Source organism: Strix uralensis, chromosome 3 (assembly GCF_047716275.1).
Source record: "Strix uralensis isolate ZFMK-TIS-50842 chromosome 3, bStrUra1, whole genome shotgun sequence".
In the NCBI taxonomy this organism is placed as follows: domain Eukaryota; kingdom Metazoa; phylum Chordata; class Aves; order Strigiformes; family Strigidae; genus Strix; species Strix uralensis.
The window spans coordinates 135074855-135101355 of NC_133974.1; the positions used below are offsets into that span (position 1 = coordinate 135074855).

The 26501-nt window shown below is 45.2% G+C and overlaps 1 protein-coding gene across 3 annotated transcripts in view; it reads right to left on the reverse strand.

The window, feature by feature from the left end:
* The window catches only part of SPTBN1 (spectrin beta, non-erythrocytic 1), a 151452-nt gene that overhangs the window by 84182 nt on the left and 40769 nt on the right, over positions 1-26501 (reverse strand). For all 3 annotated transcript variants that reach the window (XM_074864530.1, XM_074864531.1, XM_074864529.1), the window contains exon 2: positions 7110-7306. In XM_074864530.1, coding sequence (XP_074720631.1) covers positions 7110-7257 — 148 coding nt within the window. In that variant the 5' untranslated portion in view covers positions 7258-7306. The remainder of the gene's footprint in view (positions 1-7109; positions 7307-26501) is intronic.

The following is a 26501-nucleotide window of genomic DNA, read 5'->3' on the forward strand; positions in this document are numbered from 1 at the left end:
ATTACACACTTTATGTACAAATACTGTCCATGTCTCACACCCCCCACCTTAAAGGCTTGATAACATTTAAAGGAAGCAAAACTTAAAAAATCATCAGAGTATATACACATACTGAATGGTTGGCAAAAAGATAGTAGTGTTTGCATTGCTCACTAGGAGAGTTCAAAACTGCTAGGAAGAACTCCAGCAACTAAAAGAGTGGAACTTGCAAGTGGATTTTCATCACCCTCTTTCCTTGTCTGGTCCTCCTCCCCGTTCCTGTTCTCTGTGCCTCTTCCCCACCAAGCCAATTAGTCTCCAGGCAATCTGCGTTTATATCTCTCCAGGATATTACCCCAAGATAAGAATCAAAGCTTGGATCCGAGAGAATGATTTCATCACTAATTTTTCCCCATTAGAAGAGCTCCAAGGTTAACAGAAATTAGTAAACATTTTTTTAATCCTGTATTGAATTTTGCTTCGCAATATGCTCTGCTAGACATTATTTATACTTCAGGGAGTGCTTTCATGCAGTATCCAAGCAACAAATAGAAAGAAAAATGCAAGGCACATTGCAGATTTGGCTGAATAAATAAAATAAATAGAGAAACATCACTAGTTAGATGCTAAAGACATGAGACGAGAACATTCTCTTCTGCATACGCATTTTTTGTGGAAAGACTTCTTTTAAATTACAGGCTCACGACCAGGTTTTGAAATGCATCCACAGCCAAGCTCATCCCTGATAAAAGTCATAATTTAAAACTAAAAAATAAAACAGTGCCATTATTGGCAGGTAGTTTTTATAAACAATAAATCCTTTCCATTAAAACAACTCAGCAAAATATCTAAAACCAATCTCAGTATTTCAATGAAAGGTCCCATGGTTTCTGTCTTAAATATCCCTAAAACATCAATTCCAACAGCAAAGAACACCAGAGTCCTTTCAGTCTTCAGGTGTCCCACGACGGGCCACTCTGGGTCGGACTCCCAGCTGGTGCAGGTCAGCATGGTCTCGGGTCTCACAGAAGCCAAGGGAGAAAGCCAGGTTACCCTGCTGGCCATCTGGCTTGTAGGTCTGCTCCTAAATCATCAGCTTCTGCCTGACATTACCCCAGCTCTACTACTGTGCCTGGCTTAGCTCTCGCTAACTCCACAGAGGGTAACTCACAGTGAGCAGTAACTCACAGTGAGTGTTCTTCCTTTCCTCGAGCAGCTGGCGCAGCCCGAGCATCCTCCTCCCCATCCCAGGCCCTGCGCTGCCTCTCCCCGCTCCAGCCGACACAGAACACTGCCTCTCACTCATCCCAGCACCCAGAGCAGCCACAGGCGTGTCCCCCGGGGCTTTTACTCTTTCCTGATGCCATGTGAGGAGCGGATGATGAAAACTAAACCAGACAGGAAAGCGTGGTGCTGTGCCAGCCTGGGCATTACGGCGCCGCTCCCCCCTAGAATCAGTGCAAGCAGGGAAGCACACTCCGAAAGCTTCGGCAGGGCCAGGTGTCGAGTACTCAGGCAGGTAAAGCAGATTTACTCCCTGCATGGGCACGTCATTGCTAACATCCTAAAAGCAGACAGGCACATGCACACAGAGCCGGCACACATATATTAGTTTTCCACCTTCTTCCTCTAGGTACAGATGGATTTTTATATTTAACCACTTCTTAACTACAGTCCAGAACTCTTGGAGCTTATTTTGCTAAATTACCAAACTGCGGTCCAAGCACAGAGTCAGCCCTTTGTGCATAAGGCCTGCCGTGTGTCTGGAGCTCTCCACAAGAAACTACGAGCAGCAGAGATGGTACCTGCATCCAGTCCAGGAGCTTAATGCACAGCAATTCAAAGATCTGAAGATCAATCAGTATCAGTACACTGGGCTCTCCCATGTGTATGTCCAACTCCATACTGCTTAGTCTTGAAAGAATTTCATCAGAGACGTAACACAAGTGCAGCTGTCAGGCTTTCCAGAGCGGGGCTGCCAGCAGCTGCTCCTATCCTGCTCCCTCCCCAAAGAAGAAAAAGCCTATTTTTCCAGCTCCACTCGTCCTGCCTGAGCAATGTGTGCCAGATTACAGTTATTCACCAGGACGCAATCGCTTTCATGCATCACGCTGTTACTAAGTAATCCTAAACACTACCTGTGAAGCAGACAAGCACGCACGACTCCAGAAATCTCCAAAGTTACATTCAGCAGTACTTTTTTCCAGAAACGTGGCTCTGTACTCAGGAAGCTACGTGGGCCCATGGACCTGGTATCTGATCAGACTACACAACTTCTGACTTAAACCTCCACGTAGTTTGCACACTACTTGTTTGATTCTAAAGAGAGAGCGCGAACCCCCAACTATGCCTAACTGATACCAAAGATCATGTTCTGTTACCACAGCAGTGAGACACCAATGACCTCCGTACCAAACGGCAGCTGCGATAGGACATCGCTGAACACAAGTTGTTCACGTTTACTTGAAAGTTATTTCATGTACTGTAGATGTACAGTGACACTCCTTTCTGGGTCAGCCTACTGATGATCTTCAAAAATAAAAATGCTAAGAACAAAATAGTATTTATTGTCTGGTTTTTGCTATTTGCTTTAGAAACAGCTCTCCAGCAGCAAGTTTAAAAGCCAGGCCGCTGGTCAGCAGCGACAGTGGCTGAGCTGCTCCTCGGTCTCTGCTAAGCGCCCGGCTCATCGGGGGTGGCTGGAGGTGACAGGCGGAGCTACAGCAGCTCCTCTGCTGCCCTGCTCTCTCCCTTGACGCCTGCACGACACCGAACACCCAAAAGGATGCTCCTGCTTTTAGCACCAGCCTCCTACCGATGCTGGTAAGGTACTGCAGCTTCGAAACTACAACTGAGAAATTGTTCCAGAAGGAAAACGTTGGGAGAGGTCGACATTTGGAAAAGCTTTTGTTGAAATAATTCTGCCAGCTTTTATCTGAGAAAAATAAGATTTTTCACAATAAGCCCTTTCACGCTCACCCAAGTAAGCCTGCATTAGGCCTTTGGCTGCTAAACAAAACCAGGGACTTCAGAACCACACTGTCACGTCAGTGCTGAGGAGGTGCACCTGCAGTTTCACTGCTGTAAAATTTTTATTTCTGTTTAGTGTCAAGTGAATCCTTCACATGCCCTTCAAACCTGACTTACAAACATCAATATACAGCTGAGTTCTCTTTCCTTCACCACTTGCTGGTATTAAAATTAGTGCACGGGCTTTCAAGCCCCAGATAGCCCAGGTACTGGGTATTTGTGAGACGTACTGCAAGAGATGATTCTCAGTATGCTCTTCCCAAGCTCTAAATCATTGCATTTTATCCTTTTTTATTGGCTCAAGACCTGAAACTTCATTCTGACTGTGCAGATATTCTCTGTCTTTAGTGTGTACTCAGAGTGAAACAGCAGAAACTCTGCCATGAGAGCTCTACTGAACAGCAAGGACCAGCAGGTCCATGATACCTGAGGAGCGCTACAAGTGACATCTTTCTTTTCAGTTTTTTGGGGGGTTGTTTTGCTGACTGTTTGCACCAGAGCTGTGGGGGGAATGGCTCAAATATCACATCCAGAAGGGCTAACTAGCCTAGCCCCAAACATGGTACCCAGCACTTCCCATTACAAATTTTCTCTGTTTTATCCTTAAGAGATGGGTATTTCTCTATATTAAAAAGAGAAACTTTTCAATAGTGTAACTTCAGTAAGAATTTCAATTATTTTCCCCTTTTGCTTCTGGGAGAATATAAGCTTCTGGTGTGAATTACAAGCCTAGTTTCTCTTTGTGCAGCAGGGAGAAGGCAGGCAATCTGCAGGAGGAGCCAGACTCCCTGCCTGTATCCCTGTGAGGCTGGTGCAGGCGGTGACGTGCAGCACTAGCAAGGGCCTGGCCTGGCACAGCCACTGAGGTGCAGCTGGGACAGGAATGCATAGCTTCACCTGCCTGCACTTAGCAGATATGCCTCTGTCGTCTCATAAACTCTGAAACTATTTTTAATTCCTGTGTCAGACAGCTGAGTCACAGGCATTCTGGTCACTCGGGTGAACCAGAGGACAAAAGGGCAAAACACAAATGAGCAGAAAAGCGAGTAACTTTAGCCAAGCATTTTTAAATACTGAATTAGCTAATTGAAGAAACTGAAAGTTTTGGAGGTGACAATTCTCACACTACCTGAAAACAGCATCTGAGACAGAGAGTATGGTATGTCTGAATGTCACAGTCCCAGACTGAGTGTGAAAAATTCTGCTGAACAACTGAACTATCTCTTAAAGCTTTCCTAAGAGCTCTGCACAGCAAATCTTGTTAGCTAATGGTCCTTGACAGACTAAATCCAACACCTGAGGATTTGTGAATGAAGAATTTTGCACAAACTTGATATCTTTTTGGCTTCTAGAGAGCAGGTAGAATTACCTGGTCTTCCAGCAAGACCTTCCAAAGAACCACAGAGAACAAGGACAGGTGAAAGATGATTTCCTACCATGGGATATCTTACTTTGCAAAGTAGGGATCAGTTACCTTCTTCTCATATCAGTTTGCAGAGTGAGTTAGTTCAACATGAATGACAACCAATCTGGTTGCATATCCCTTCAAATCTGGATTCTGATTGAAAGCTGAGTTCCCAGACCCTTTATTTGTATTAAACTGAAACAATCCTTCACATTCTGGTTTTCACGGTATACAGACCACTTTAATAATATCAGTTGCTGTGCTAACTATAGTGCTTTTCTACTATTATTATATCATACCTGCTTTCACTGAGCTTCTCTCCAATACATTAGAGCCCAGAAGAGGCTCCTGGTATCACCCAGGGTGGCTTTGTCTGCACTAGCAGCCACAGGCTTTCACACAGTGATTATCGTGTCTGATCCTGTGACAAGCCACTGAATTCGAGTACACCTTTCCAGAAAGAGCCTGTCTCGATTTAAAGGGTACAATGACAGAGATTATTGCTATTCCAGCTCCAGGCTGCAGCTGTTAAAAGCCTGGAAGTGCCTTTCTGGGGAGATGCAAGGGAAGATTATGCACCAGACAGCATATCTGAAAATGTATGCTGAATGGTGCCAGGAGTACCACGGCTCAGCCTTTAACTATCACCCTTGGATTTGCAATACAAACCTCTCCTCGTCCCTCTCTCCCTGCACCATTGATTAGGCTTTCCTCGTCCCTCTCTCCCTGCACCATGATTAGGCTTTCCAGCAGTGCTGCAGCAGTGCAGTATGCTCAGCCAAGTTTTGGCAGCACACAGCATTCTCAGCATTAACAGTAGAGAATTACATGTATGAAATGTATCAAAATAAAATAACTATGAGTAATGCTTATTAAGACAAAAAAAATACATACGTTATACTCTTGGAAGATGTTTAAATATGCCTCATTGTATTTTCAGCAGAATTACTTGCTTTGACACTGATATTTGTTTTAGGCTACCTAAATAATTCAAGTACTTTCCTTACATTACTTATTCTTGAAATAAGAGTTTCATGTTTATTATTCATTACTCAGGTGGGGAGCTCTGCTTGCCATAAAAGTGGAACAACCAACTGCAGTAAAAGCTCGATCTGGGACCCAAACGTGGCTCATGAGCTTTGTGCTAAAGTACTTCCCACCCAAGGAGTCTAATATAACCTACATCCACTAATGTGGTGGGAGTTAAATACAGCTTCTTGCTCAAGCAACATCAAACTGTAAAAAACTACAAGTCAAGATTCTTCTCATCTACCACCCAGCCACCACCCCGGGCAGCAGTGGGGCTGCTCTCGGCCCCACTGGGCACAGCCCCCTGCCAGGGCAGGCACTCGACCTGCCATTCCCAACACGCGCCGTCATGAGAGCGGCTCTAATTAAAGGTCTTCTGAACATAGCAAAACTGAACACTCAGCCTTTCTGCGAGCAGCTCCATTAAGTCGATGCGATTACTATCCTCAGTAAGAGTTACATGATCTGCTCTCTGCCCACCTGCCTGAACTACTTTATTTCCCTGTTGCTCAGTTCCAAACCTGATCCTGCCCCGTGCCCGACACCTCAAGGGGTGGTGCCCCTAAGGCACTCCCACAGCCGGCGTCCGGAGGGGAAAGGGCACACGCAGGCACTCTCATTGGAATCACAAATGGAACAGGCGATACCTTTGCTCAGTACAGTCAATTTAATAAACCTGTTTCAATACATTATGAAGTGTTGGGTTTAAAACTGTCCTTGTAACTAAAATTTCACTAGCAGAAAGCTCAGCATATTTCGAGCTGTTTTCTGTGCTTACAGTATGTCCCACGCTAGCGAGGCATTTTGTTCAGAGGTCAGGAATGTGGGCATGCTACCATAAGAGTCGGGAAATCATTTACAGACGCATAAAAATGGCTTTGCAGGGCAATGCCTCAGAGCTGAGAGGACATGACATAATCTCCTTGCTGCACAAACACATGTGGTTAACGTACAACCTTTAATACACAATTATCAAATGTTTTAAACAAAAAAAGAGACCAAATCAAGTTTCATGTCTCTGCTGAGAGTGTAACTCAGCAGAAGACAGCATGTATTTCAGAAGCTCTGCTTCCTCAGAAAGATTTGCAGTTTCAGCATTATTTACTAAATGACAACTATCTCCATCTACCACATTCCTCCATCTCAGGAGAGATGAGACATTCTGAACACCTCCAAATGAAGGTATTTTGAGGCAGAATGGTGTTATCCTTCTGATTTTTTCCAAATCTGGAAACCAACATCACTGCCAACCACAGAAACCCAAACAAAACAATTTGAATACACAGCCAAAATGGTTAATATCCGATGAGACTGATGAGGTGAGAAAGGGAGTCTGCACAACCTTTTAATTAAAAAAAAAAAAATATAGGGATGAAATTTCTGTTCTCCTGTGCTTACACCAAAGAAGTCTTCATAAGAAATGTGAATAGGCAAGTGTCTGCGAAACGTCACGTATGAGCACATCCTGCCGAGCAACACGAGACCATCACGTCCCGCTGATGTCAATGAACAAAACAACCTCAAAAACTGCTCGGTCAAACTGCCCTTGCCCTCAGGGAAGTTCCCGATCTCGTTTACTGACCAGGTGCAGCACAGAAGGCAGGCAGCACCCCGTACTCTCACACACGCAGAGCAGCAGAGCTGGGGAGGTGTGATGAGGGCTTACCAGCTAGGGCCTTGATGCGGGATCGTTCAAAGAGTCGAGCAGAACTATTCTCATTGTCCCAGTCGTCGACATCCCAGCGGTTGTTGACATCGCTGTACTGCTGTTGGATTTCAATGTTGTCATAATCTGTCGCTACTGTTGTCGTCATCCTGAGTCTTCCTAATCTATTCTCACCATCAGATTCTTCTTAAAAACCTCTGTAGAGCAAAAATACATGATAATAATTTAGACAATACACATATATCGGAAGAACACAGTAAAATTCAAGCTCAAGAATTCTGGTTTCACAAATCAACGACTTTTACTCGAAGCCTGGGCACAAGCTCAAGAACAAGTTAGACCCAACCAGTCCTTCACAAAGCAACCAAATGCTCCAAGTCTTCTTAAAAAATGAAGGACTTCACAATAGCAAGATTTCACACCAGTAGCTTTGCTGCATACACATATGCAGAACTGTGATGTTCAACTCCATACAGAGTGGCACATGTATGAAACAGTGCAGTAAGATACTTTCACAATTGTTATTTTCAAAAGCAGCCTGTCAGCTTTATAAATCTGTGAATGTTGGCTAAAGCATATGGAACTGCGGATAATTCAGCTAAGAAAAACCTGAAGTGCAAAGAAGACCTCAACACCTTTGCAAAATGGTACAAATTCTGATGGAAAAAATGCAAATGCTTAAGAAGTCACACAAGCATTTGACCAGCAGAAGCCTTTTAACGTAGATCTGAAGAAACATTTCTTTCTTCACACGCAAATGATAAATTTGTGACGGGTCCTGGGAATTTATTTATGAACTAATCCGGATAAAAACAACTAACTGATGCATTGCTTTGAACTCTCCCTAGCAACAAAACGTAGCCCACCACTGCAACTCTTGACATGGGTTTCTCCTCTTTCAGGCAGTTGGACACCGTTGGCATATTCATACCGTTTTCTAACCGGAATTTGCATCTACTTATCAGCACTAAATATACCAGGCGAACACCTCCTCTCCGGGAAGAGGAGGGAGGTTATAAACGGCTGCTCAGCGAGAGGCTGTGAACCCTCCAGGAGCAGCAGCTGTCCCGGGAGCGAGGGTCCAAAGCTTCCCCCATCCCTGGGGGCGAAGCAGCGGCTGTGCTGCATCCTCCATCACCCCATCCCTCCAAAGCCAGTGCTCAGAGGGACCCAGGGGCTGACCCTGAAGAGCAAACACACGATTCACCTTTATCAAAACAGAATCGTTAGAAAAAATGCAGTTAAATATTTGGGAAAGGCCGCCTGACTAGGTTTGACGAGAAATGGTGCCGGTACAGGAGCCTTTGGAGGCCACCTGGTGCCACCTACTGACGCGGGAGCAGGGAGAGCAGAGCACCTCCCCGCCCGACGCCCCCACAGCCCTGGGGATGGTCACGGGGACCGATGGCTTTAACAGGCCCACGGTCCAGCCGAAAAACCGGGACATCCTGCAGCTGACATCAGGCCAGCTCACAGGGGAAAAACAACGTATTTATCGTCACTGCTCGCGCACTCAGAGGCATGAATTTTCCAGATGGTCCGAGGATAAAAAGGCTGGGTTGATTTTCTCCTATTCCCCACCACAGATGAGAAGGTTTCCAATATATTTACTTGCAAAATAATCCCTGCATTTCGCAGAGAAATGGGAAACGAGCCGCACTCCAGGCTGTTATATAAGCAGCTGTTACCAAAGGCTGTTTGCGAGCGATTCAACCTTTACAAAAGGTGGGAAGAAATCGCTTTAGTTATGGTAAGCTGCCAACAGACTGAAAGAATATGAAAAAACCCTTGCTCTGGGAAAGGTCTTTAAAATGATACCTCCTTTGTCGCACACGCCTAGGCTGACATTTTCCAGCAAGGAGCTCTGGGGATGGATGGGTCCTTCCTCGGCCAGACAGAGTCTACCGCTACATCAAACAGAAGGATGGAGCAAAGACAGGGGAGAGGATTAAGTCCCACCCGAGACATTTCTGTACAGCATTCACCAGCTGATCCTCATCTAGCATCAAGCCTGGGCAAAAGCCTCCCATTGATTTCTGCACACAGGCAGAAATCAGAGTTAATTCCAATTAAATCCATGGAGTAACCATGGTATAAACAACGAGTGGATCAGACTGTTCTACAGCATCAGTTTCAATCCTTTCAGCTTTCTGCATTCATCAGCGCCCGATAAAGATGAGCAGATGTGTCACTGGAAAAGCAGCAGCTCAAACTATAAAAATATAAGCAGTGACCCTAAAATCACGATGCAGTGACATGTTAATTCAGTATAGTTGCTACAAGCCATCAGATTTCATTTATTTCTGTCTCATCTGCATTTAGACGTACACAAAACTGGATCCAGAATAAAGTCAACTCTAACTTGTGCATCATCCCTTCTCCTACCCTTCCCGAGCATCACACGAGCACAATCTATCCCAGATAAAGCTAAAATGAGCATGAAATGGGCCTGTTATCCTACACCTATAGGGCGAGGAAACCTGCATCCTTGTTCTGATTCTGTAGAGATGCTGAAAATAAACACAGTGCCTCCTTTACTGGCTGACATCAAGCTCCCTTTTCTGGGACGCGGCTCAACGACACAGGGACAGCAGAGAGGGGTAACAGACACGCGCTGCAGTGATAAAAATAAGTACCTTGCAGCAAAGCACTTCCGTGGTGAGGCGAGGATAACACAATTCAGTCTGAACTGAAATAAGCTGCCCTGCCTTCTTCCAAAGAAAGACCCAGCTATGTCATGCGCAACCTCCGCCTCAAGCCTGTGCTGAAAGACGTTTTTTCTTAAGACTCCTGCTGCAGCTCTGGTCCAGCACAAACCCCTGCTGCCTCTGGGAGCAGGGAGGGAAGATAAACACAAGCTCCAGCAGAAGCCTCCAGCCTTCTTCCTACAGCAACGGAGGTCCTGCAGATGGGCCAAGCTACGAGAGCACATCTTGTTTCTAAGTTATGGATGTCTGACAAGCAGAAACACCAGCACGGTCTGCAACTGCCCAGAGAGTAACAGGGAAAAAGGATCAGAATTTTTCTGGAATTCTTAATGAAGCTGAGTTCACTATTACTGACCTCGAGTGTAATCTGCCATCCATAACACGAGCCCTGCACTCATAAGGCCTACGCTGAAAACCCTGCGTGTGTATGTAACACACGTAACACGCGTGTTTACAGATTTATTGTAAGCCTGACATCACTTGCACTAACTGCTGCTCAGCACCGTCATTTTATCTGGTCAGCCCTGCACTGCTGGGTGATTTCAACAAGTACTTTGTGAGTACAGCTCTGTTTTAGTGGCTGTGCAGTCAGCACAACGCAGGAGACAGCTGTATTGTGTGCCATCAGCTTACTGCAGCACTCTGCACTCATGCGCAAAGCACCCACTAACACCCTTGCAAGAAATCACTATAGAATATGTAGCACAAGCAGAAAGCACCGGCACAGAAGAAAGCCTCTGTTCCAGCAGGAACAACCTTTGTCATTTAAACATCCTGTCCGGGCTTTAAGCTGAAATACCAATCTAATAAAGGAACACTGTTTTCTGTGGAGAGCCAAACGTAACATGAATGTCAGCTGTCAATATCCTGAGCAGTCTTCATAGACAGGACTCCAAACCCACGCACGCTCGGAATTTCATAAACACAAGCATACCCATAACACGACATTTTAGAAATGGCAGGTCCCAACTTCATTTCCAGTGACAATTCAGACACGGACTCTAAGTGGCCTTTACACAGGGCTTAAAAACAGAGAACACAGGCACTGGGATTTCTCAGCTAGGCCACGTCCTCCTGAACTCACCTGCCAGCGCTGTGTGCGCCCGGGCCTTGGAGACCTCAGCAGCCAGTTACAGGGATAAGCAAGCACTGGGTGGATGCGACTGCTCCAGTCCCCAAAATACGCAGCAGAGACCCACCACAACGGGCAAAGAAAGGTTTTGTACATTTTAAAACTCTGTCTTCATTGATAAATATAACACTCTATTGCCTTCAGCAGTTGATACAATACTAGAAGATCTCATGAGACTAAAGAGATCAAACCATTTCATTTCAAAGCATTCTTTAAAATACATTGCATAATTTGAGGGCGGGGGGGTTGGCATTATCTTCAAAAAGAAGAAATGGCTTGAAGAAAGAATCAGCTACCAGGAAGAGCATTTTCTCAGACAATTTTCAAAGGCAATATCCAGGGGTCAGACCTTTTGTATTTACTTTCATAAATAAACCAGATTCTGCTCTGTTTGTTTGTCAGATAACAGAAAATAAACAGTTTTATTCAGACCATCTGAAGAATGAATTCACTTAAAAAAAATTCATTGGCTACTTTTAAATGCAGTAAAGTAATTCACTAAACAAGCTAAGACTGTAATCACTGAAATTCTGCCATAACCACACATCTGGAATTACTTCCTAATAGTTACGTTTATCTTTAAAGTAAACATTGTTTTTTCAAGCATTACTATTCTTCCATAAAACATTCTAAGCTGTAGTTAGTTTCATGTTACTCTTACTATCTAAGGATTGTCAAGAGGTGTTATGATTGAAGAAAATATATTTTGAGCAGCAATCCCCAAATGGTCTCATTACTTATGTAAATAGACTATTCCCTGGCTAATGCACAGTTCAACCTATTGCAGTTTTTCTGACAGTTAAGATAAATTGTATATGACTGAACGGCTGAGAGGACTGAAAATGGGATACAGACACTTCCATCTCTAGGTTACTAGACCAGATGGGTCCCAAGACCAGCACCAGCACAACCACTGCAATAAAGAGAACGGTCTCTCTCCATTTCCTACATATCAGATAGGTACCATCAAAGAAACCAAAATGACAAACTGCCTCCTTTCTGGTCGTCCTCTCTGAAACTAAGGCTGGGCGAGCACAGAAATAAATTCAATTGCCCTTTTTGCAGGACTTTCACCTCCGGATACTTTCACTCCCAGTCTTTACTGCTTCTCTCCTACTGATGACTTGGACCAGGGGATTTAGTCCAGCTCTTTAGCAACAAATTCACTTTAGAGTAATTATTATTATTATTATTAAAAGGCAGAAAATCTAGTTAAGATGTAATGGAACTTTGCATTTATTCTGAGCTATATTCAGCTCCCTCCTAACAGCAGCACAACAGACATTTAATGTTTTTTCAAGTGTCATTTTAAGCCCATATTTAAACTGGAGAATGGAAATTCTTCTGAGCTCCCAGCACACCAGTCACATCTTGTCTCTCCATCAGGGTGAGATTCTCACCTTAGCGTCCACAGAAAGGAAAGTTGCCCCATCACAGGTGAAGAGAAGCTCAAGGCCGTATGCAAAATGACATACATATTCAAACACCCCAAGTCAAATTCTGCAAGTATTTAAAAAATACTGGTTAGAAACTCGGAGCTCTACAGAACCCCTGAATTGAAAAAGTGAAGTCCTGTGCGTAAAGCTTCGAAAGACTGGGAAACGCATGTCTCAGTTCTGCCCACTTGTTAACCCGAAGTCGAAGGAGCTGGTTGCCAGCCTGTCTCCGTGCCCAGCCCAGAGACCACTGCTTCGTGTACGTGAACTGCAACATGGTCTTTGGAGAAAGAAGCTTCCCCTGTCCTGACAGAGCAGCGTGGCCAACACAATTGCTTACGCTTTGGCCTGTTGTTTCAGCTGCTGAACCAATTGTGAAATAATGAAAGGATTAATACGGCAAGGCTTTAACTCCCTTGACCTCCAATATCCTCTCTCTCCTGCATGCAGGCTCTGGCTCCCAATCCCATCTTTCCTTTGACAAACAGAACCATGCCGGATCTGCATCTCCCAGCCCAAGAGTGCTCCATGTATTTTGTCTCTGCTTTCCCCCTTACTTCCTGATTCAACCCACTGTCTGGTGCCGACTCCTCTGGCTGTCCATGCTCTGGGATGTGGAGGCCGAGAGCTGAAAGCACCCTGAAAGGTCACAGGCACGGGGTGGACAGGCTGTGCTACCAGGGAGTCAAATGCCACAATCAGCGTGGAGAGCACAGACGCTTCAGGAATGCACAAACAAAGCAAGACTGAAGCCTCTTTATTCCCTGTGCAGGCTGGAAAAGCGTGCAAAGGTCACTGAAATCATGCACAGCCCATCCTTCGTGAGGGAGGTTCATTTCCCACATCTCAGATAACCCATCACTTGAAAGCCAGCAACCAGGGGGTTAAAGAGTGGTTTACAGGCTCTTAGTTTTCTTCTGAGGTCCCCGGGATATCACGCTCTAGCTGGGAGACTGGTACATATTACATAAGCATTGAAACAACATCAAAAAGCATTTGCGCTGTTCACTGTAAACAAAAATACAGCTCACTGTACTGGAAACCCAAGTGTTTCCAGCAGGGGTGACTGTTACACACCCGTGACCAACATGTGCAACGTGCAGGACAAAGATTCAAACTGGTTCAGCAAACGCAGCGCTTACAGCTGCGCACCCAGTGGCCCAGCAGAGAGCCCAGAGAACTAACAACGACTGAAAAAAAGGTATTTAGCAAACCTGAACCAAAGATCTATTTCAAACCTTTCTGTTCCAGCAAGGATCATGAAAATCTTCTAGTCTGACTCTCTCCACATTTAAAGCTACAAAATTTCACCCGGTTTCTCATCCATTGCTCAGCAAACTTGGATTCCAACATTTTTTCCTGAAGCCTCTAGAATAAATTAAGTTTGTCCGAATTCGTTCTCTGTAATCTGAAGTAGCTCCCCCCAGCCAAGGATGCAACCCATAATGTGCCAACATTGTTTGGGAAGCCTCCTAAAACCAGGAAAGGGGTGGCCACAAGGCTTCATACCGGTTTCATGCCAGACCAGACCCGTAACAGCAGTTGTGGGGTGAGACTCTCCAGGTTCCTACATTCCCTGTGGAACATCCCAGATCAGATACTGCCTCTGAACCGCCCTCTAGAGAAGGCCATGCCCCTCCACCAACTACATACAAACCATGAAAAGGCTAAACCAGAAAAAAACTGAGACATTTTAGGTAGAAAGTGGCAGTTTTTTGAAAGAAGTTATTAAAGAAGAGGACAAAAAATGAAGCAGAACTGAACATTACCACACATAACACTTAAGGGTGGAGTAAGCACCTAATCCCTTCTGGGACTGCCCTTCCTTTTCCCCTCATCACTTGAAGAATGTAAAACACATTTTGCCAAGCTGCTAAGGGGAGAGAGGTGGGGAGGGCTCTGGTAATCAGCCATTAGCACGCTTCTAGGAAGCAATGTTCTTCCATCTCTACTGAAAGGGAAAGTCAGCAGAGACCCAGAGAGAGACTGGACCTGGCACAGTCTGCCCCGAGTTACACAGAGGCACGTCACACGCGCGAGGACTGGGTTAATAAAACTCCACATGCTGTGGAGTTAAGCCCCTGGCTTAAACAACGCAACCTCCTTACTCAGTTTTTAAGCAAAACACAGAGCGCTCAACCTCTTTCCTCATGTATTTATGGTTTTCCTTCAATGATGACTGCTGGGCAAGGTTTACAGAAGCCGAGTCAGGGCTAAATGCCATTTAGTAGTTAGTTCTGTGAGTGTAAGGTTCAGCTCAAGTAGGTCCATGAGTTAAATACGGCTTCACTCAATCCCACGAGCCAGCCTTATATCCAGTGTGGTCAAAAGAGATGAACTCAGCTTCCAAAAACTCTGTCTTGTGAAACATCAACTGGGCATTTTCTAAAACCCATCATCCTATTTGCTACTTCTAATTAACTCAATCAAGAAACTCGCATGGATTTCAATTTGTGCAGCTCTACGTCAACATCAATTGCTTTTTAAAAACACTTTCATCACCTTTATAGGGTTTTTCCTAACTGAGTTAAAGGCGGCCTTTAATTACTAGGATATCTGGGAGTGTCCTGCTATGCAAATGGCTTAGCTGGAAAAAAAACCTGGGGGACCAGCTCATCAGCTCTGCTCTACAGTCTCTCTCCCCACCTCCATACCCGCATCTGTAATTTGTTAACTTCTATCCAGTTAACAGATCGCCCCCCCATTCTCAGAAAAAGCTGAGTTTCTGTGTGGGGTAACCCATCCAAAAGGTACCTTCTACAAAGCCTGGGCCCAATGAAAATATTCCCATGAAGTCAAATTCAGGTGCCAGCTCATAAATTGTAAATAAATCTGCCAAATCTACTATTCCAACTTTGCAAGCTTGTTCTGGTGCGTGACTAGCCAAAAGCAAATGCAGCTGGTCTCTTTGAAAAAAGTGAAAAACGAGCAGCAAAATCAGGCTCTGTATTTTGGACAGCGACTGGCACAGCATCCTGAACGCTGTTGGGCTTCACAAGAGAAGTAATAGGTGCTTGTGCCCCTGTGCGCACTGATCGGCGGGGTCACCTGCAACGGGCAGTTGGCATGCTAATACTTTTTCTGAGGAATAGGATTGTCAGCAGGTCAAGAGCCCTTCAACTTTTACAGCCCAAGTATGTATTTTCATATAAAATGGTTATAGAGAAAATTTCGACCAGGAAATTGCCTGAACTTTTTGATAAATAGCATAATAGCAAAAAACTTCTGACGGTGAATATAAAGTGATCAAAAATATGAGTAGGCTGGATTACCAATACGTTCTCCATATGTATATATCACAAAGGGTGCTCATGGTTGTAAGCTCAATGAAATCAACTGGAGTTGAAATCGAAAAGGCTCCAGGTCAGCTCAGTCCCTTCTGGGATTTCAGGAAGGACCTTTCTTACTTAGGCTCTCACCATCAAGATAACATTTACTCCTATACACACTTCAGCTTTAGCACAACTCAGACGTTTTACATTTACAACAGAAGGGACAAGGAAGCGAAGATACGGCTGTCTCTGTATTACGAACGGACACCTACCCCTGCAGATTTTTACAGAGACATGCCATGGAGACGGGACTTTGTTTCAAAGAAGCATTGAGATTTCAAACAACCTTGCAATATTTTACAACCTCTGCATTTGACCCTTCTCAATCCTGATCATGGAGCAAGACAAAGGTGCACTTTCCAAACACCTCTGAAGAACCTGCTGAAAGTATTTGTGAACCAATACGTTGGGTGCTTCAGCCAGTGCGGGGCACCTGGGACACCTTGCCTCATGGTCTGACAGGAGGGAAAGCTGATATATTTCAATAGTTATCAACAGGCTTCCAAAGAAACTCTTAAAAAAATTCCTTCCACAGTCACTGAGAATTTAAAGGACAATATTTACTATTACCATGTTCTAGAAACTATCTGTGGGTTGACCTTCACCGAAAGAATGTGAAAATATACGGCAACTCTCTACAGTGGTATTTACCTTTCTCTTCAGTGCAACAAAACAAAAGGTCCTTTTCAGTATTTTTCAAGTGCTCATGCAGAGCAGAGTTCCAATAAAAACCGGTTACCCTCAGAAAGGAGTTTCCTTTTTCTGGTCCCTACTCTCCCATGACCCAGCTTACGAGGAACAGAGCACAGAGCTTTGGAAACCAGCTGTGTGTCAGTAAAGGACTGAAAACAGAGATGGTCCCGCTGCCTGCAGTCTGACAGACATTTGGTTCTTTGGATGAAGGCATCATTGTCTGTGCTCGGAGAACAGCAGAAAAACCTGACCGTCCTGACCCTTGCCACGACCCTAACTTGGCAGGAAGGCCCGGACCACAGGAATGCCCTTGGCGACATCGCTGGTTATTTTTCGGTTGCTCCAGCAAACCGGCAGTGGCAGGGGGTACCCAGCCCATCGCGGGCTGCCAAGAGGCATCACGGAAACAGCGCCCGCTGGGGCAGCTAGCTCACCTGCAGCCTCAAATCAAATACTCCTCAGGAAAAAATATAAAACTCAGAAGTCGCTTGAACATTCTGTAAGTACTGTGATTGCCTGCAAGTGACCATGTAACTTAGAGATGTAAGTTTACACCTCGTATATTAATTCAAACAAAGAGAGCTACAGCCAAGATTCTGGGGATGGGAGAGGGACTAGAGATGCTGTGCAACGCATCTTCAATCACAGAGCTGGAACCGGAGGTTTCTGCCTCCCTTCTCGCTCCTACCAAGAGGGTCTTATACAGAAGAAATGGCCCTGAATTACATTTACACTGAGCCTGCCTTTGCTACATGTGAATGCAAAAGCAAACTCCAAGCTGCCTACAGTGGGTTGAGACGCTTGCGTCCGCGAGCACATCCCTCCTCTGGTGGTCTGTCCCCAGGAACCTGAGACACGACAGCTCTGACCTCCTTAGAGGAGGAGGGCTGCCAAGCCAACAGGCCTTAGGATTCACCCAGCCAACTGCTGCCTGTCTCCCCCGCTTCTATTTTCCCTCTCCATGGCCACACCCCACCCTTCCCAGCCTTGTTATTAATATATCTTCCAACCTCTCTGACAGTTAATACATGCGCATAGTTGACTTAGCGACTGGCACCGCTGGAGCTCAGGAGCACAGACCAAGGATACAGTCTGTACAGACAATACAAAACGCTATTTCCCGGTGCTGTTGCCCAGCTGCTGGAACACTATAAAGCCAACAGGCACGGAACAAAAAAGGAGGGCAGTGAAGAATTACTTTTTGACCAAAGGAACACTTCAAGAACTGAGACAGGTTTGATAAACTGGAACAAAATGAAAATGTAACAGGGTGTACCAGCTACTTCAAGCTAGAGAAAGCAAGCAGTGTACTGGACCTGGCTACCAGCCCTGAGGGGTTGGGATGTACGCCCAGGCTTACTTGCTGGGGAGAAACAGAGCCCAGCCCATCACCATACATTCAGTCTTATAGATGAGAAGGGCTGAACCAGAGCCTCTGCCCAGGCTCGGCACCATCGTCCCTTCCCTGGGTCTCGGGGAGCTGGGGGTTTCCTGCCCCCTGGGAGAAGCATGCGGCCCGCCTGCGGCAGCCGCGGTACTGAGCCGAGGCCTGGCCGTGGGAGGCTGAGCACGCTCCCGGCTCCAGCCATCTGGGTGTGCCTAGCAGGGAGAGGACACGAAACCAGGGAGTCACCTCCAGATATACTGCCTTACACCTAGACAAACCTCCTCTGCCTTGGAGCTTCTCATTCAAGAGCAGGGAGAGGCTCCATCGCTCTCAGCCAAGGAGGAGAAATGCAGGAGAGACTGACTGTACAGGCAGTCGCCCCCCTCCTCGGAGGGGCTGCTTGGGGGAGGCTGCCTGATGACAACTTCCAGGGCAGGAGGAATGAGACTGAGCAGTTTTGGCTCTGCCTCCAAACTGCAGAACAGCGGTGGGAAACCGCACCCAGGGAGACGCCTAGGGAGAAAAGGATGTTTTGTTGGGTAGGCTTTTGTTCTGGGCTTTGTTTATTAGCGATATTTCACAGCCAGGCAGGCAGAGCATGGAAGCAATTTAAAGGGCCAGCCTGGAAGAAACAACCTGCCACAGAGTCAGCAGGTTTTGAATTAGCAAACAAACAAACAAACAACAAAAAACATATTCTGGAGGCGGGAATGGGGAAAGATTTGCTAACACACTTCATAAGGCAACAGCAGGCAACACAGTTGAAGCAACAGCTGGTTTCAGCAACACACTAAGCTCCAGCAGCAGCCCACGAAGGAGCAACCCCAAGTCCAAACCCCAGAGACTCTGAGTCAGAAGAGACCTAAGGCAGCACTAGTTACCCCACGGCAGTGCCGAGACGATCTATCTGCTCTCATACCGCCACTTGGTCCAGGTACCAGAGATTCCTGAGACCTCTCTAGCTGAGCTAGCTCTGCTTTAACCAGAGGGGCTTAATCAGCTCCATGAAACCTGGACAAAGAACTGCCCTAGTAAAGAATTGTGGTTTTTTTGGACAGCGTGGTGGTCCCAGAGGAGGCTCAAGGCAGCTCCAGAACAAGCATTTCCTTCAGATGTCGAAACCCAAGTCACAGCCAAGATCATGCAAAGCTTTGCCTCTCGATGGCCAAACTGAGTGCAGCACTAAAGTATGTCATAGGTACCATATGGATTCTAGCTGTTATTTCTTTAATAAAAATAAAACCAGAATTACTTACAGAATGGGACAACTTTTGCTTTGGTGAGATTATGTGAGGATGGTACTTCACTGCTCCTTAGGGAATGCCAGCATTTCTATGAATTCAGAAATCTCTGGCACGGGAAGTGTGCAACAGAACAGAGCAGTTGGATATTAAATATCCCAGTTGAAAACACACCTGTTAAAAACTGTTCTGCCAGTTAGCACAAACCACACCAGTTTCAATGCGAGGTGGTCAGTGCACCGGCCACTGACGGGCTGAGAAGGAAGGGCAATGCCCCAGCACACCTGCACACCAACCTCCGAAGCCACGACAGCCTCTGCCCCTTTGCAGGGGGAAGGTACCAGAGCACTGTATAACCTCGGAAGTATTTCTCTCAGAGTTCATGATTTTTCCTTCTCTCTTTACAACGAGCCTACAATGTTTTCACACCAAGACACTGGGCTGACAGTTGCCCCCAGGAAGGCGGTGGACAAGGAGGGAGCACGCCAGGGACATGTGTGTCTCCGCTTCAGTCAGCGGCACCACGTTTTCACCGACATAGACCTCGCCGGCGCAAGCGCTGACGTGGGCACACCAAGCCCAGCAAGCACAAGCCCAGTGCCTGCAGCTGTTGCAGCACTCAGCACAGGACTCCATTTCAAAACTCCAAGAGAGGGGGTCCTCTTTGTGCACGTGCACATTTTTGACTGTGCAAAAGCAGTAACATGGCTGAAAGCTCTTTGAAAAACAATCCTTCCCCAGTCAGAGAGGAAAATGTCAGCACTCATAGAAGTAAAGCACCAAGTTAGACAACACACAGCATGATTCCACCAGGCCAACGAAATTTCTGGTTCAAGTAACCAAACACAGCTTGAGCCCAAGGTTCCCAAAGAGGAGGAAATGTGTCTCATCCTCCCCAGAGGAAACAAAACACACATCATCCACCCATTAGCCTCTTGGCAGAAAAATTAAGAGCACCACATCCAAACTGGTCTCCTCACCTCTAAACTAACCTTCAGTGGGTTAGTGGGTACTAACCAGAGGAAGATGACAGGTAGAACTAATCACACTGCCTGCATTTGCCCACACTGAAGTTTTAAATGGACACCAGCTGTTAATTCCTTTCTACATTCTTCACATTTTTTTGGCCAACTCCCTACAAGACTAACAGAAACCTTTCCCCTTAAACTTTCATCTGATGCATAGATAAAATAGTCAGGCGTTTTCAGGCAAGGAGAAGAAATATATATCATTATTGCCTTAATTTAAATGCATGCCTGTAGGTCTTCAGTGCATCCCTGCCCTTTGAAATGGGTTAAAGAGCCTTAATGCCATCTAAATTAAGTCAATTTGTTATTCAGGATATTCGTGACCAAACAATTTGAGATGCATCCTGGGAGTAAAAAAGCACACAGGACAGAATTTAAAACCCTGGGAAATAAGATGACAGATGTGGAGTAAAAGCCCAAAAAAGCTACATCATAAATAACCTGGGTCATTACTTGGGTTCTTTGATGTTTCAACTATGGTTAAGTCTTGGGGGTTTTTTGTGTGTAGTTATTTTGGTGCACATCCTTATATGCTGCTTCATGTGAGACAGAGATTTTTATCATTTTATAGCTGATATAGTGATGACTCTTTGCAGGTTTCTCCTGTCAGCTTGCTAATACTTCAGAGTACCGTCTTGTACGCTTCTTGTACGCTTCTGCATCTTTCTGCGCAAAGGGCTGGCACTCCCGTCATTCATTACCTAAGGTGCCTTGGTTGCTTTAAAAGGACCACCACAACATTGCTCCCCAAACTTCATGGCAGCACTCGTACTTAGGAGAAGCATGAGAAAGGCCTAGTAAATGACTTCATAAAAAGCAGTAGCGTTACACCAGATCAAAACAAAGTTTTACTTGAAACATCTCCTCAGCCTCAGGCACTCCAATCCATTTCGAAGGACTCTGCGAGGCCCTGGATGTGCGTTAGCCACGCTCTTGCTACCCCAAGATGCTACTCTGGGCAAGTAGAGCCCCTCCAGCCCAAGCAGCTGCACCCAGGGCAGCCGAGCTGCAGCTGCACTGACACAACCCCCAGCCAGCTCTGCCCTGACTGACCCCGGCAAGCCCGGCCCTTGGCTACCCAAGCAGCGAAGGGCATTTTCCAGGCGTCAGGGCCAGGAGAAGGGCTCCCCAGCACCCGCTGCTCCCCCCGAGCAGTGCCCAGAGCAACAGGTACCTTCCTCCGAGGTGTGTCTTATTCACAGTTCTAAGTACTCTAAGGAAAACAGGCAAATAAACAAACCCGTGACATTTAGCTCTTTCAAAATATCTAACTATTGTTATTGGCACTTCATTATAAACAGCTTCTGGCAACATGTAAATATAGCTTCATTTGCATACAGCCGCTTCGCTGTCCTCCTACACCCAGGGAATGGAAACGGCTTTGCGGCCACAGAAAGAAATAACAGTAATCTGGTCCAAGTGCTTTACAGTTCTTCACGCTGACTTCACAGGGAAACAGCACTATTGTACAAAGTATTTTCACGCTGAGGTCTCAAACCCCATCTCATGAAACACTCAGGGAAAAACCATAAGGATACACATTGTATTTCTCCTGTGATCACTCAGTTTCAACTGGTCACCATGTGCAAAGCCCAAAACCTGCCTACAGATCCCAGAGACACAACACACAGCAGCAGAAGCTGAAGAAAAACCTGCATCAAGCAATGATATGTAAAATATCTGATTACTGTTTCATTCTGATTTGAGTTTTTGGTCTGGGAAATAGATCCTCGTTTGGCACATACCCAACCCAACAGCTGCATTGCTTTTCTACTTCCACAAACACACTAAAAGTTAGCCAAAACCCTGTTTGTGCTGGCAAACACCCAAGATTTTATTATTATGTCCTATTAGTTTGTAGTGAGAAATGTGCACTACAGAAAAAACAGAAAAAAACAGAGAAGCTAAGTAATTGGGTACAGATGTTGAAGATTTATGATACTGGACAGTATCTTACATATTGTTTCTATCACCTGTTTGCTCTCTGAGTTTTTGAAAAGATAACTATGCATGCTATCCTTCAAGAATATTCTAGAATCCCTCCTTCAAAACCCAGTAACTTTTGATCTCCACTTGTCTCCTCTCAATAACAATCTTTCTTCACAGTTCCATAAATGCCACTTGATATTCATTTCATATTTAAATAAGATCTTGGCTGTTGCTTTCATTATCTGGCAACTTTCAAATGCAATCAGACTATTTCATTCTTACTTCATGTCCCAAAAACTAAACCTGACACATCATGCCAAATCCCCAGATTTCTGAATTTGTGATAAAGTATCTCATCATCCCAAAGACACTGTTCTAAATACCTAATCATTTCCACCTTTTTTTTTTTTCTCTTCCTATTTGCCAGCAAACAACCTCTGCTGAGTGTCTTTGAGGACCACGGCTTCCCCGGTGTTGTACAGACGCCCAAACCTCACTGAGGCCAATACTCAGGTTAAGCTGCCTACAAACGTAACCCAGTCCCAGGCAGGTTTCTGAACCTTGGTTTATTCAATTTATTCTACAAAATATTTGGAATGTGCAAAGCACTGCAGCTGACAGCAAATACTATGAAAGTAAAACCACAAGAAAATCGCCAACATTTTTCATAACTGACGTGTGATGGTTTTGCCGTTTCAAATGACATCATGAGCACTTTCTTTCCACCAGCTTAAAGTGGCTAAACAAGGTACGCTCACTTGGTTATTTTTCCAAGAATTTACAAAAGAGGATAAATCACTGAAAAAGGTTGCATCTCTGCAAACGAATGCATGTGACCGCTGCCATTTCTGCTCCAGCGTTGTCAAGCAAGAAGTACCCAGGCTCCCTCCCCTCCTTGGCCGAGGCACACCCTGACTTGGTCGGATAACCTGACATTTCCCCTCACCTTTCCCACAGGCCCCAGCTGCTGATAAACTCTTCCTGAAAAATGATTTCATCCCTTCCGATGATGTGGCTTACGCAACACAGACTGTATGAAGGTCGTGGCCTCATTACAGATTTAGACACTCAGTTCCCATCTGTAAAAAAGTAGATCTGGTAAATTGGGAGGGTTGGAAAAAGGTGTGCAGAGATGAAGTTTTTCCTACAGCTCTGAAATAGACTTTATCAGTCACAATTGTAGTACTGGTTCAAAGAAAGTTTAAAAAACTTTTTTAATCCCTATTTAAAGAAGCACAGACAAGATGACTACAGGTCTCCCCCTGCTCACCAGCTGGCTGGTGGGACAGATGCCGGGACACCACCTGCAGCCACCCCGTCTCTCTCCTGAACAGGGGTGAAGGCACACTGCAGACAGCACGCCGGTGGGGTGCGTCCCACCTCCCTTTCCACCCCAGGGAATTCAGATGGCAAAAAGGAACGTTAAGAAGTGACAAGTACAGATAAGTTCCATTTTACATCACGAAGTGTTCTGCCATGGATGGCAGGCCAACATTTGCTGCTTCAGAAAATTACTACCCATTCTCTCCAATTTCTCTGTGAACAAATAAAGTGAGGAAACATTTCCACTACACACTGACTCCATTCCTTGAACAGTTTCTGAGCTGCCTTCTACTGTTTCCCACAGACGGACTGACAGCCTGAAATCCTCAGCCAGTTTGGTTCTGTTTCTTTCAAGGGGGGGTATTTGGTTGGTTGGTTTTTGGTTTGCTTTTATCATCAGATTTTCATCTGACCAACTGCCTCCAAGGACAATGCTGCAGCACAGCCTTTATGGCTAGTAGTATTCAGCTTCACTATAGCTCTGGTTTCTTGAATCACATTCCCTGCATTCAGGGCTCCCTATGGAAAACCTCCACCTTTTCCCCAAATTCCAGAAGACCTTAGCACTTTCAATTGCCTTGGGTTATGGAAATACATGAAGCAATTCCCACAAAGGACTAAAGAACCTGAAAGAGACATCCTTCACTTGCCACTGACCACTTGCCCTGGATACTGAACAGACTGGGTCTTATGTCAGTATTACCTTATTTCATCTACCTGCAATAAGAATTAAAAAATTATATATGAAGAATAACATACAGCCAGTCTGTGGGCTCTACAGAACGCTCAGTCAAATAAACCAATTCCTATTCCTATTCCTTGACTGCCTCGAGATAGACATGATCAACCGAAGAAAGGACGAGTCCCGGACTATTTCTTGTTGCTTAGGGCAACAGCATAGGGCCTATCCAGAACAAGGCCATCAGCTCACCATTTTCTTGAATGAATGGTGAGAAAAAAACAAACAAACAAAAAAATCAATGTGGATACTAAATGTTAACCCCAAGGAATGGTTCTAACCCAAAGATAGCAGCAGGGAGATGCAGAATCTGGCTAGTTACTAGGCAGAAATAACAGCCTAATGAGTAGAAAGCAAATGCTTCCGGAGTACAGATCACTGTGCGCGAGCTACCACATCCATGTTTAAAGTAGTTACACCTACCTGAGATAACCCAGGTAACTCACTTCGTCACACAAAAATTTGACACTGCCAGTGCAATTTTATGAATTATCCTATAAAAAAGCAGTATTGCCTCTGACATAATCAAAAAAAATTAATCCAGAACCAGGCTCTGGGATTGTTTAGAACGTAACAATGGCAGATTTTTTTCATTTTTCTCTGTGTCTTTCAAGTACAACAGGGTGATACGGTCATGAAGGAACGCTTGCAGACAAATGGTAGAACTTGATTTATTTTTTAAAAGTAAAAGCTAAGATTCTCACTTATTTAAGATTTACACCTGCAGACTTACAGTAAAAAAAAAACAAAACCAAAACCCACACCAAAACGTAACAGCCCTGAAAGCAATGTAGAAAGTGCTAATCCTGATCATTTTCCACCTAATGACTGTTTACTACAGTCTTTTTAAATGCTTGGCAGCTCTCCAGATCTTCTTTCTTTCTCTTTCTCCTACACATCACTCCAGACAGCCATCTTGGGTGAAGAAAAGCCTCCAGAGAAGATCGCTCTCTGTGGTCTTTTCAGGATCTAAAAGCTTTGTTTCCCAAGGGAAGTCCTGAGCATTGTTTCACTTTCAAGGCAAAAATAAAATCCTGAAGCTTTAAAAGCATTGCCAAATAAGAGTAGAGATAAGGAAAAAAACCCAGAAAAGTTATTTTTTGAAGGATTTGACAACTGCCATTTGTTTTACAGTTTTGAAGGCAGTGCGACTAGTTTTATTACTCCTCCTAGGAATAGATTTTAACAGATCGTACAGATCCACCCCGCCACTTGTTTCAAACGACATTCAGTGTCATTTGGCATTTTTTAAAATGGAACAATTATTTGTGATCACATGATCTTCCCCTCCCCGGTACCCAACCAGCTGTGCTTTCACGATCCCGTTGTAGCTGGCACGCATCCGGAGAAAGCCCAACTCTCCCCATTACCAAAACCGCAGCGTAACAGTTCATTAGTGGAAGTGCAACACCACTGCAGGCTCCCAGAGAGCTCACAAGTGGTGCTGGCACTGCCCCTTGTAACACTCCCAGCTGTCTCCTGGAGCCCTGACTACCATTTTCTGAGTGGCCCTCCACCCACGACGCAGCACGTGAGAATCTGCTACTAACAGTAAAAGTGAGAAACGCCACATAGAAGTACAAGGAGCGTTTTAACTGAGGAGACCAGGTCGGTTCTGCATCCGTTTGTGACGGGAAAGGTGGGAACAGGCATAGGACAGGCAGACACAGCACCAGAGGCTGAGGGGCACCTGCAGCTCCCAGAGAAAATCTCAAATACGGAATGACTTTCACGTGGCTGGCCTGAAAACATAATCTGCATCAAGTCTGAGACATCTTGTTACCAATTTGTAATTTTAAACCACGTTAAAATGCAGTGCAGTTGATCCTTCCCTGGCACAACCAAAATGGCTGCAGGCAGTAAACACAGAAATACAGGGTGATGCTGCAACAGGGTCAACGGGTACTCACATGAGTTATGGGGAGCTCAACATGGCGCAGTCCCAAAGAAAACAGAGAGCCCCTCTCATGGACAGCACATCACCTACACCACCGACAGATGGGAGTGATCAGGACGCACTCTGAGATCCTGAAGTGGGCAAAATCCTCCTCCCAGTGCACGTGTTAAAGCTGCCTTTCTCCGGGCATCATGGAAACAGCGAGATCTAAACTAGCAGATTTGAGCAAGGATGGTAGCTGCTACAGGAATAAAGCAAAACAATGACCAATCCAATGCACCGGAATCAATATTTTAAATGAAATCAGTCAAGCCCATATTCAATTCAGGTCAACAGTAACTAGAGCATCCTTATTTGGACTAGTAAAACCAGAAAATGTCTGGATCAGTAGATTTCTTGAAGTGAATATATTAATGGGAGTGTTTTGAAATGCATGATGCACCAGTAAGAGGCTTTAATATAAACCTCAGGATTACAGCATGCCAGCTTTTCGATTATTATACTCTCCGTGGAAATCTGTTTGCTGTGAAGACAGCGAGAGGTTAAA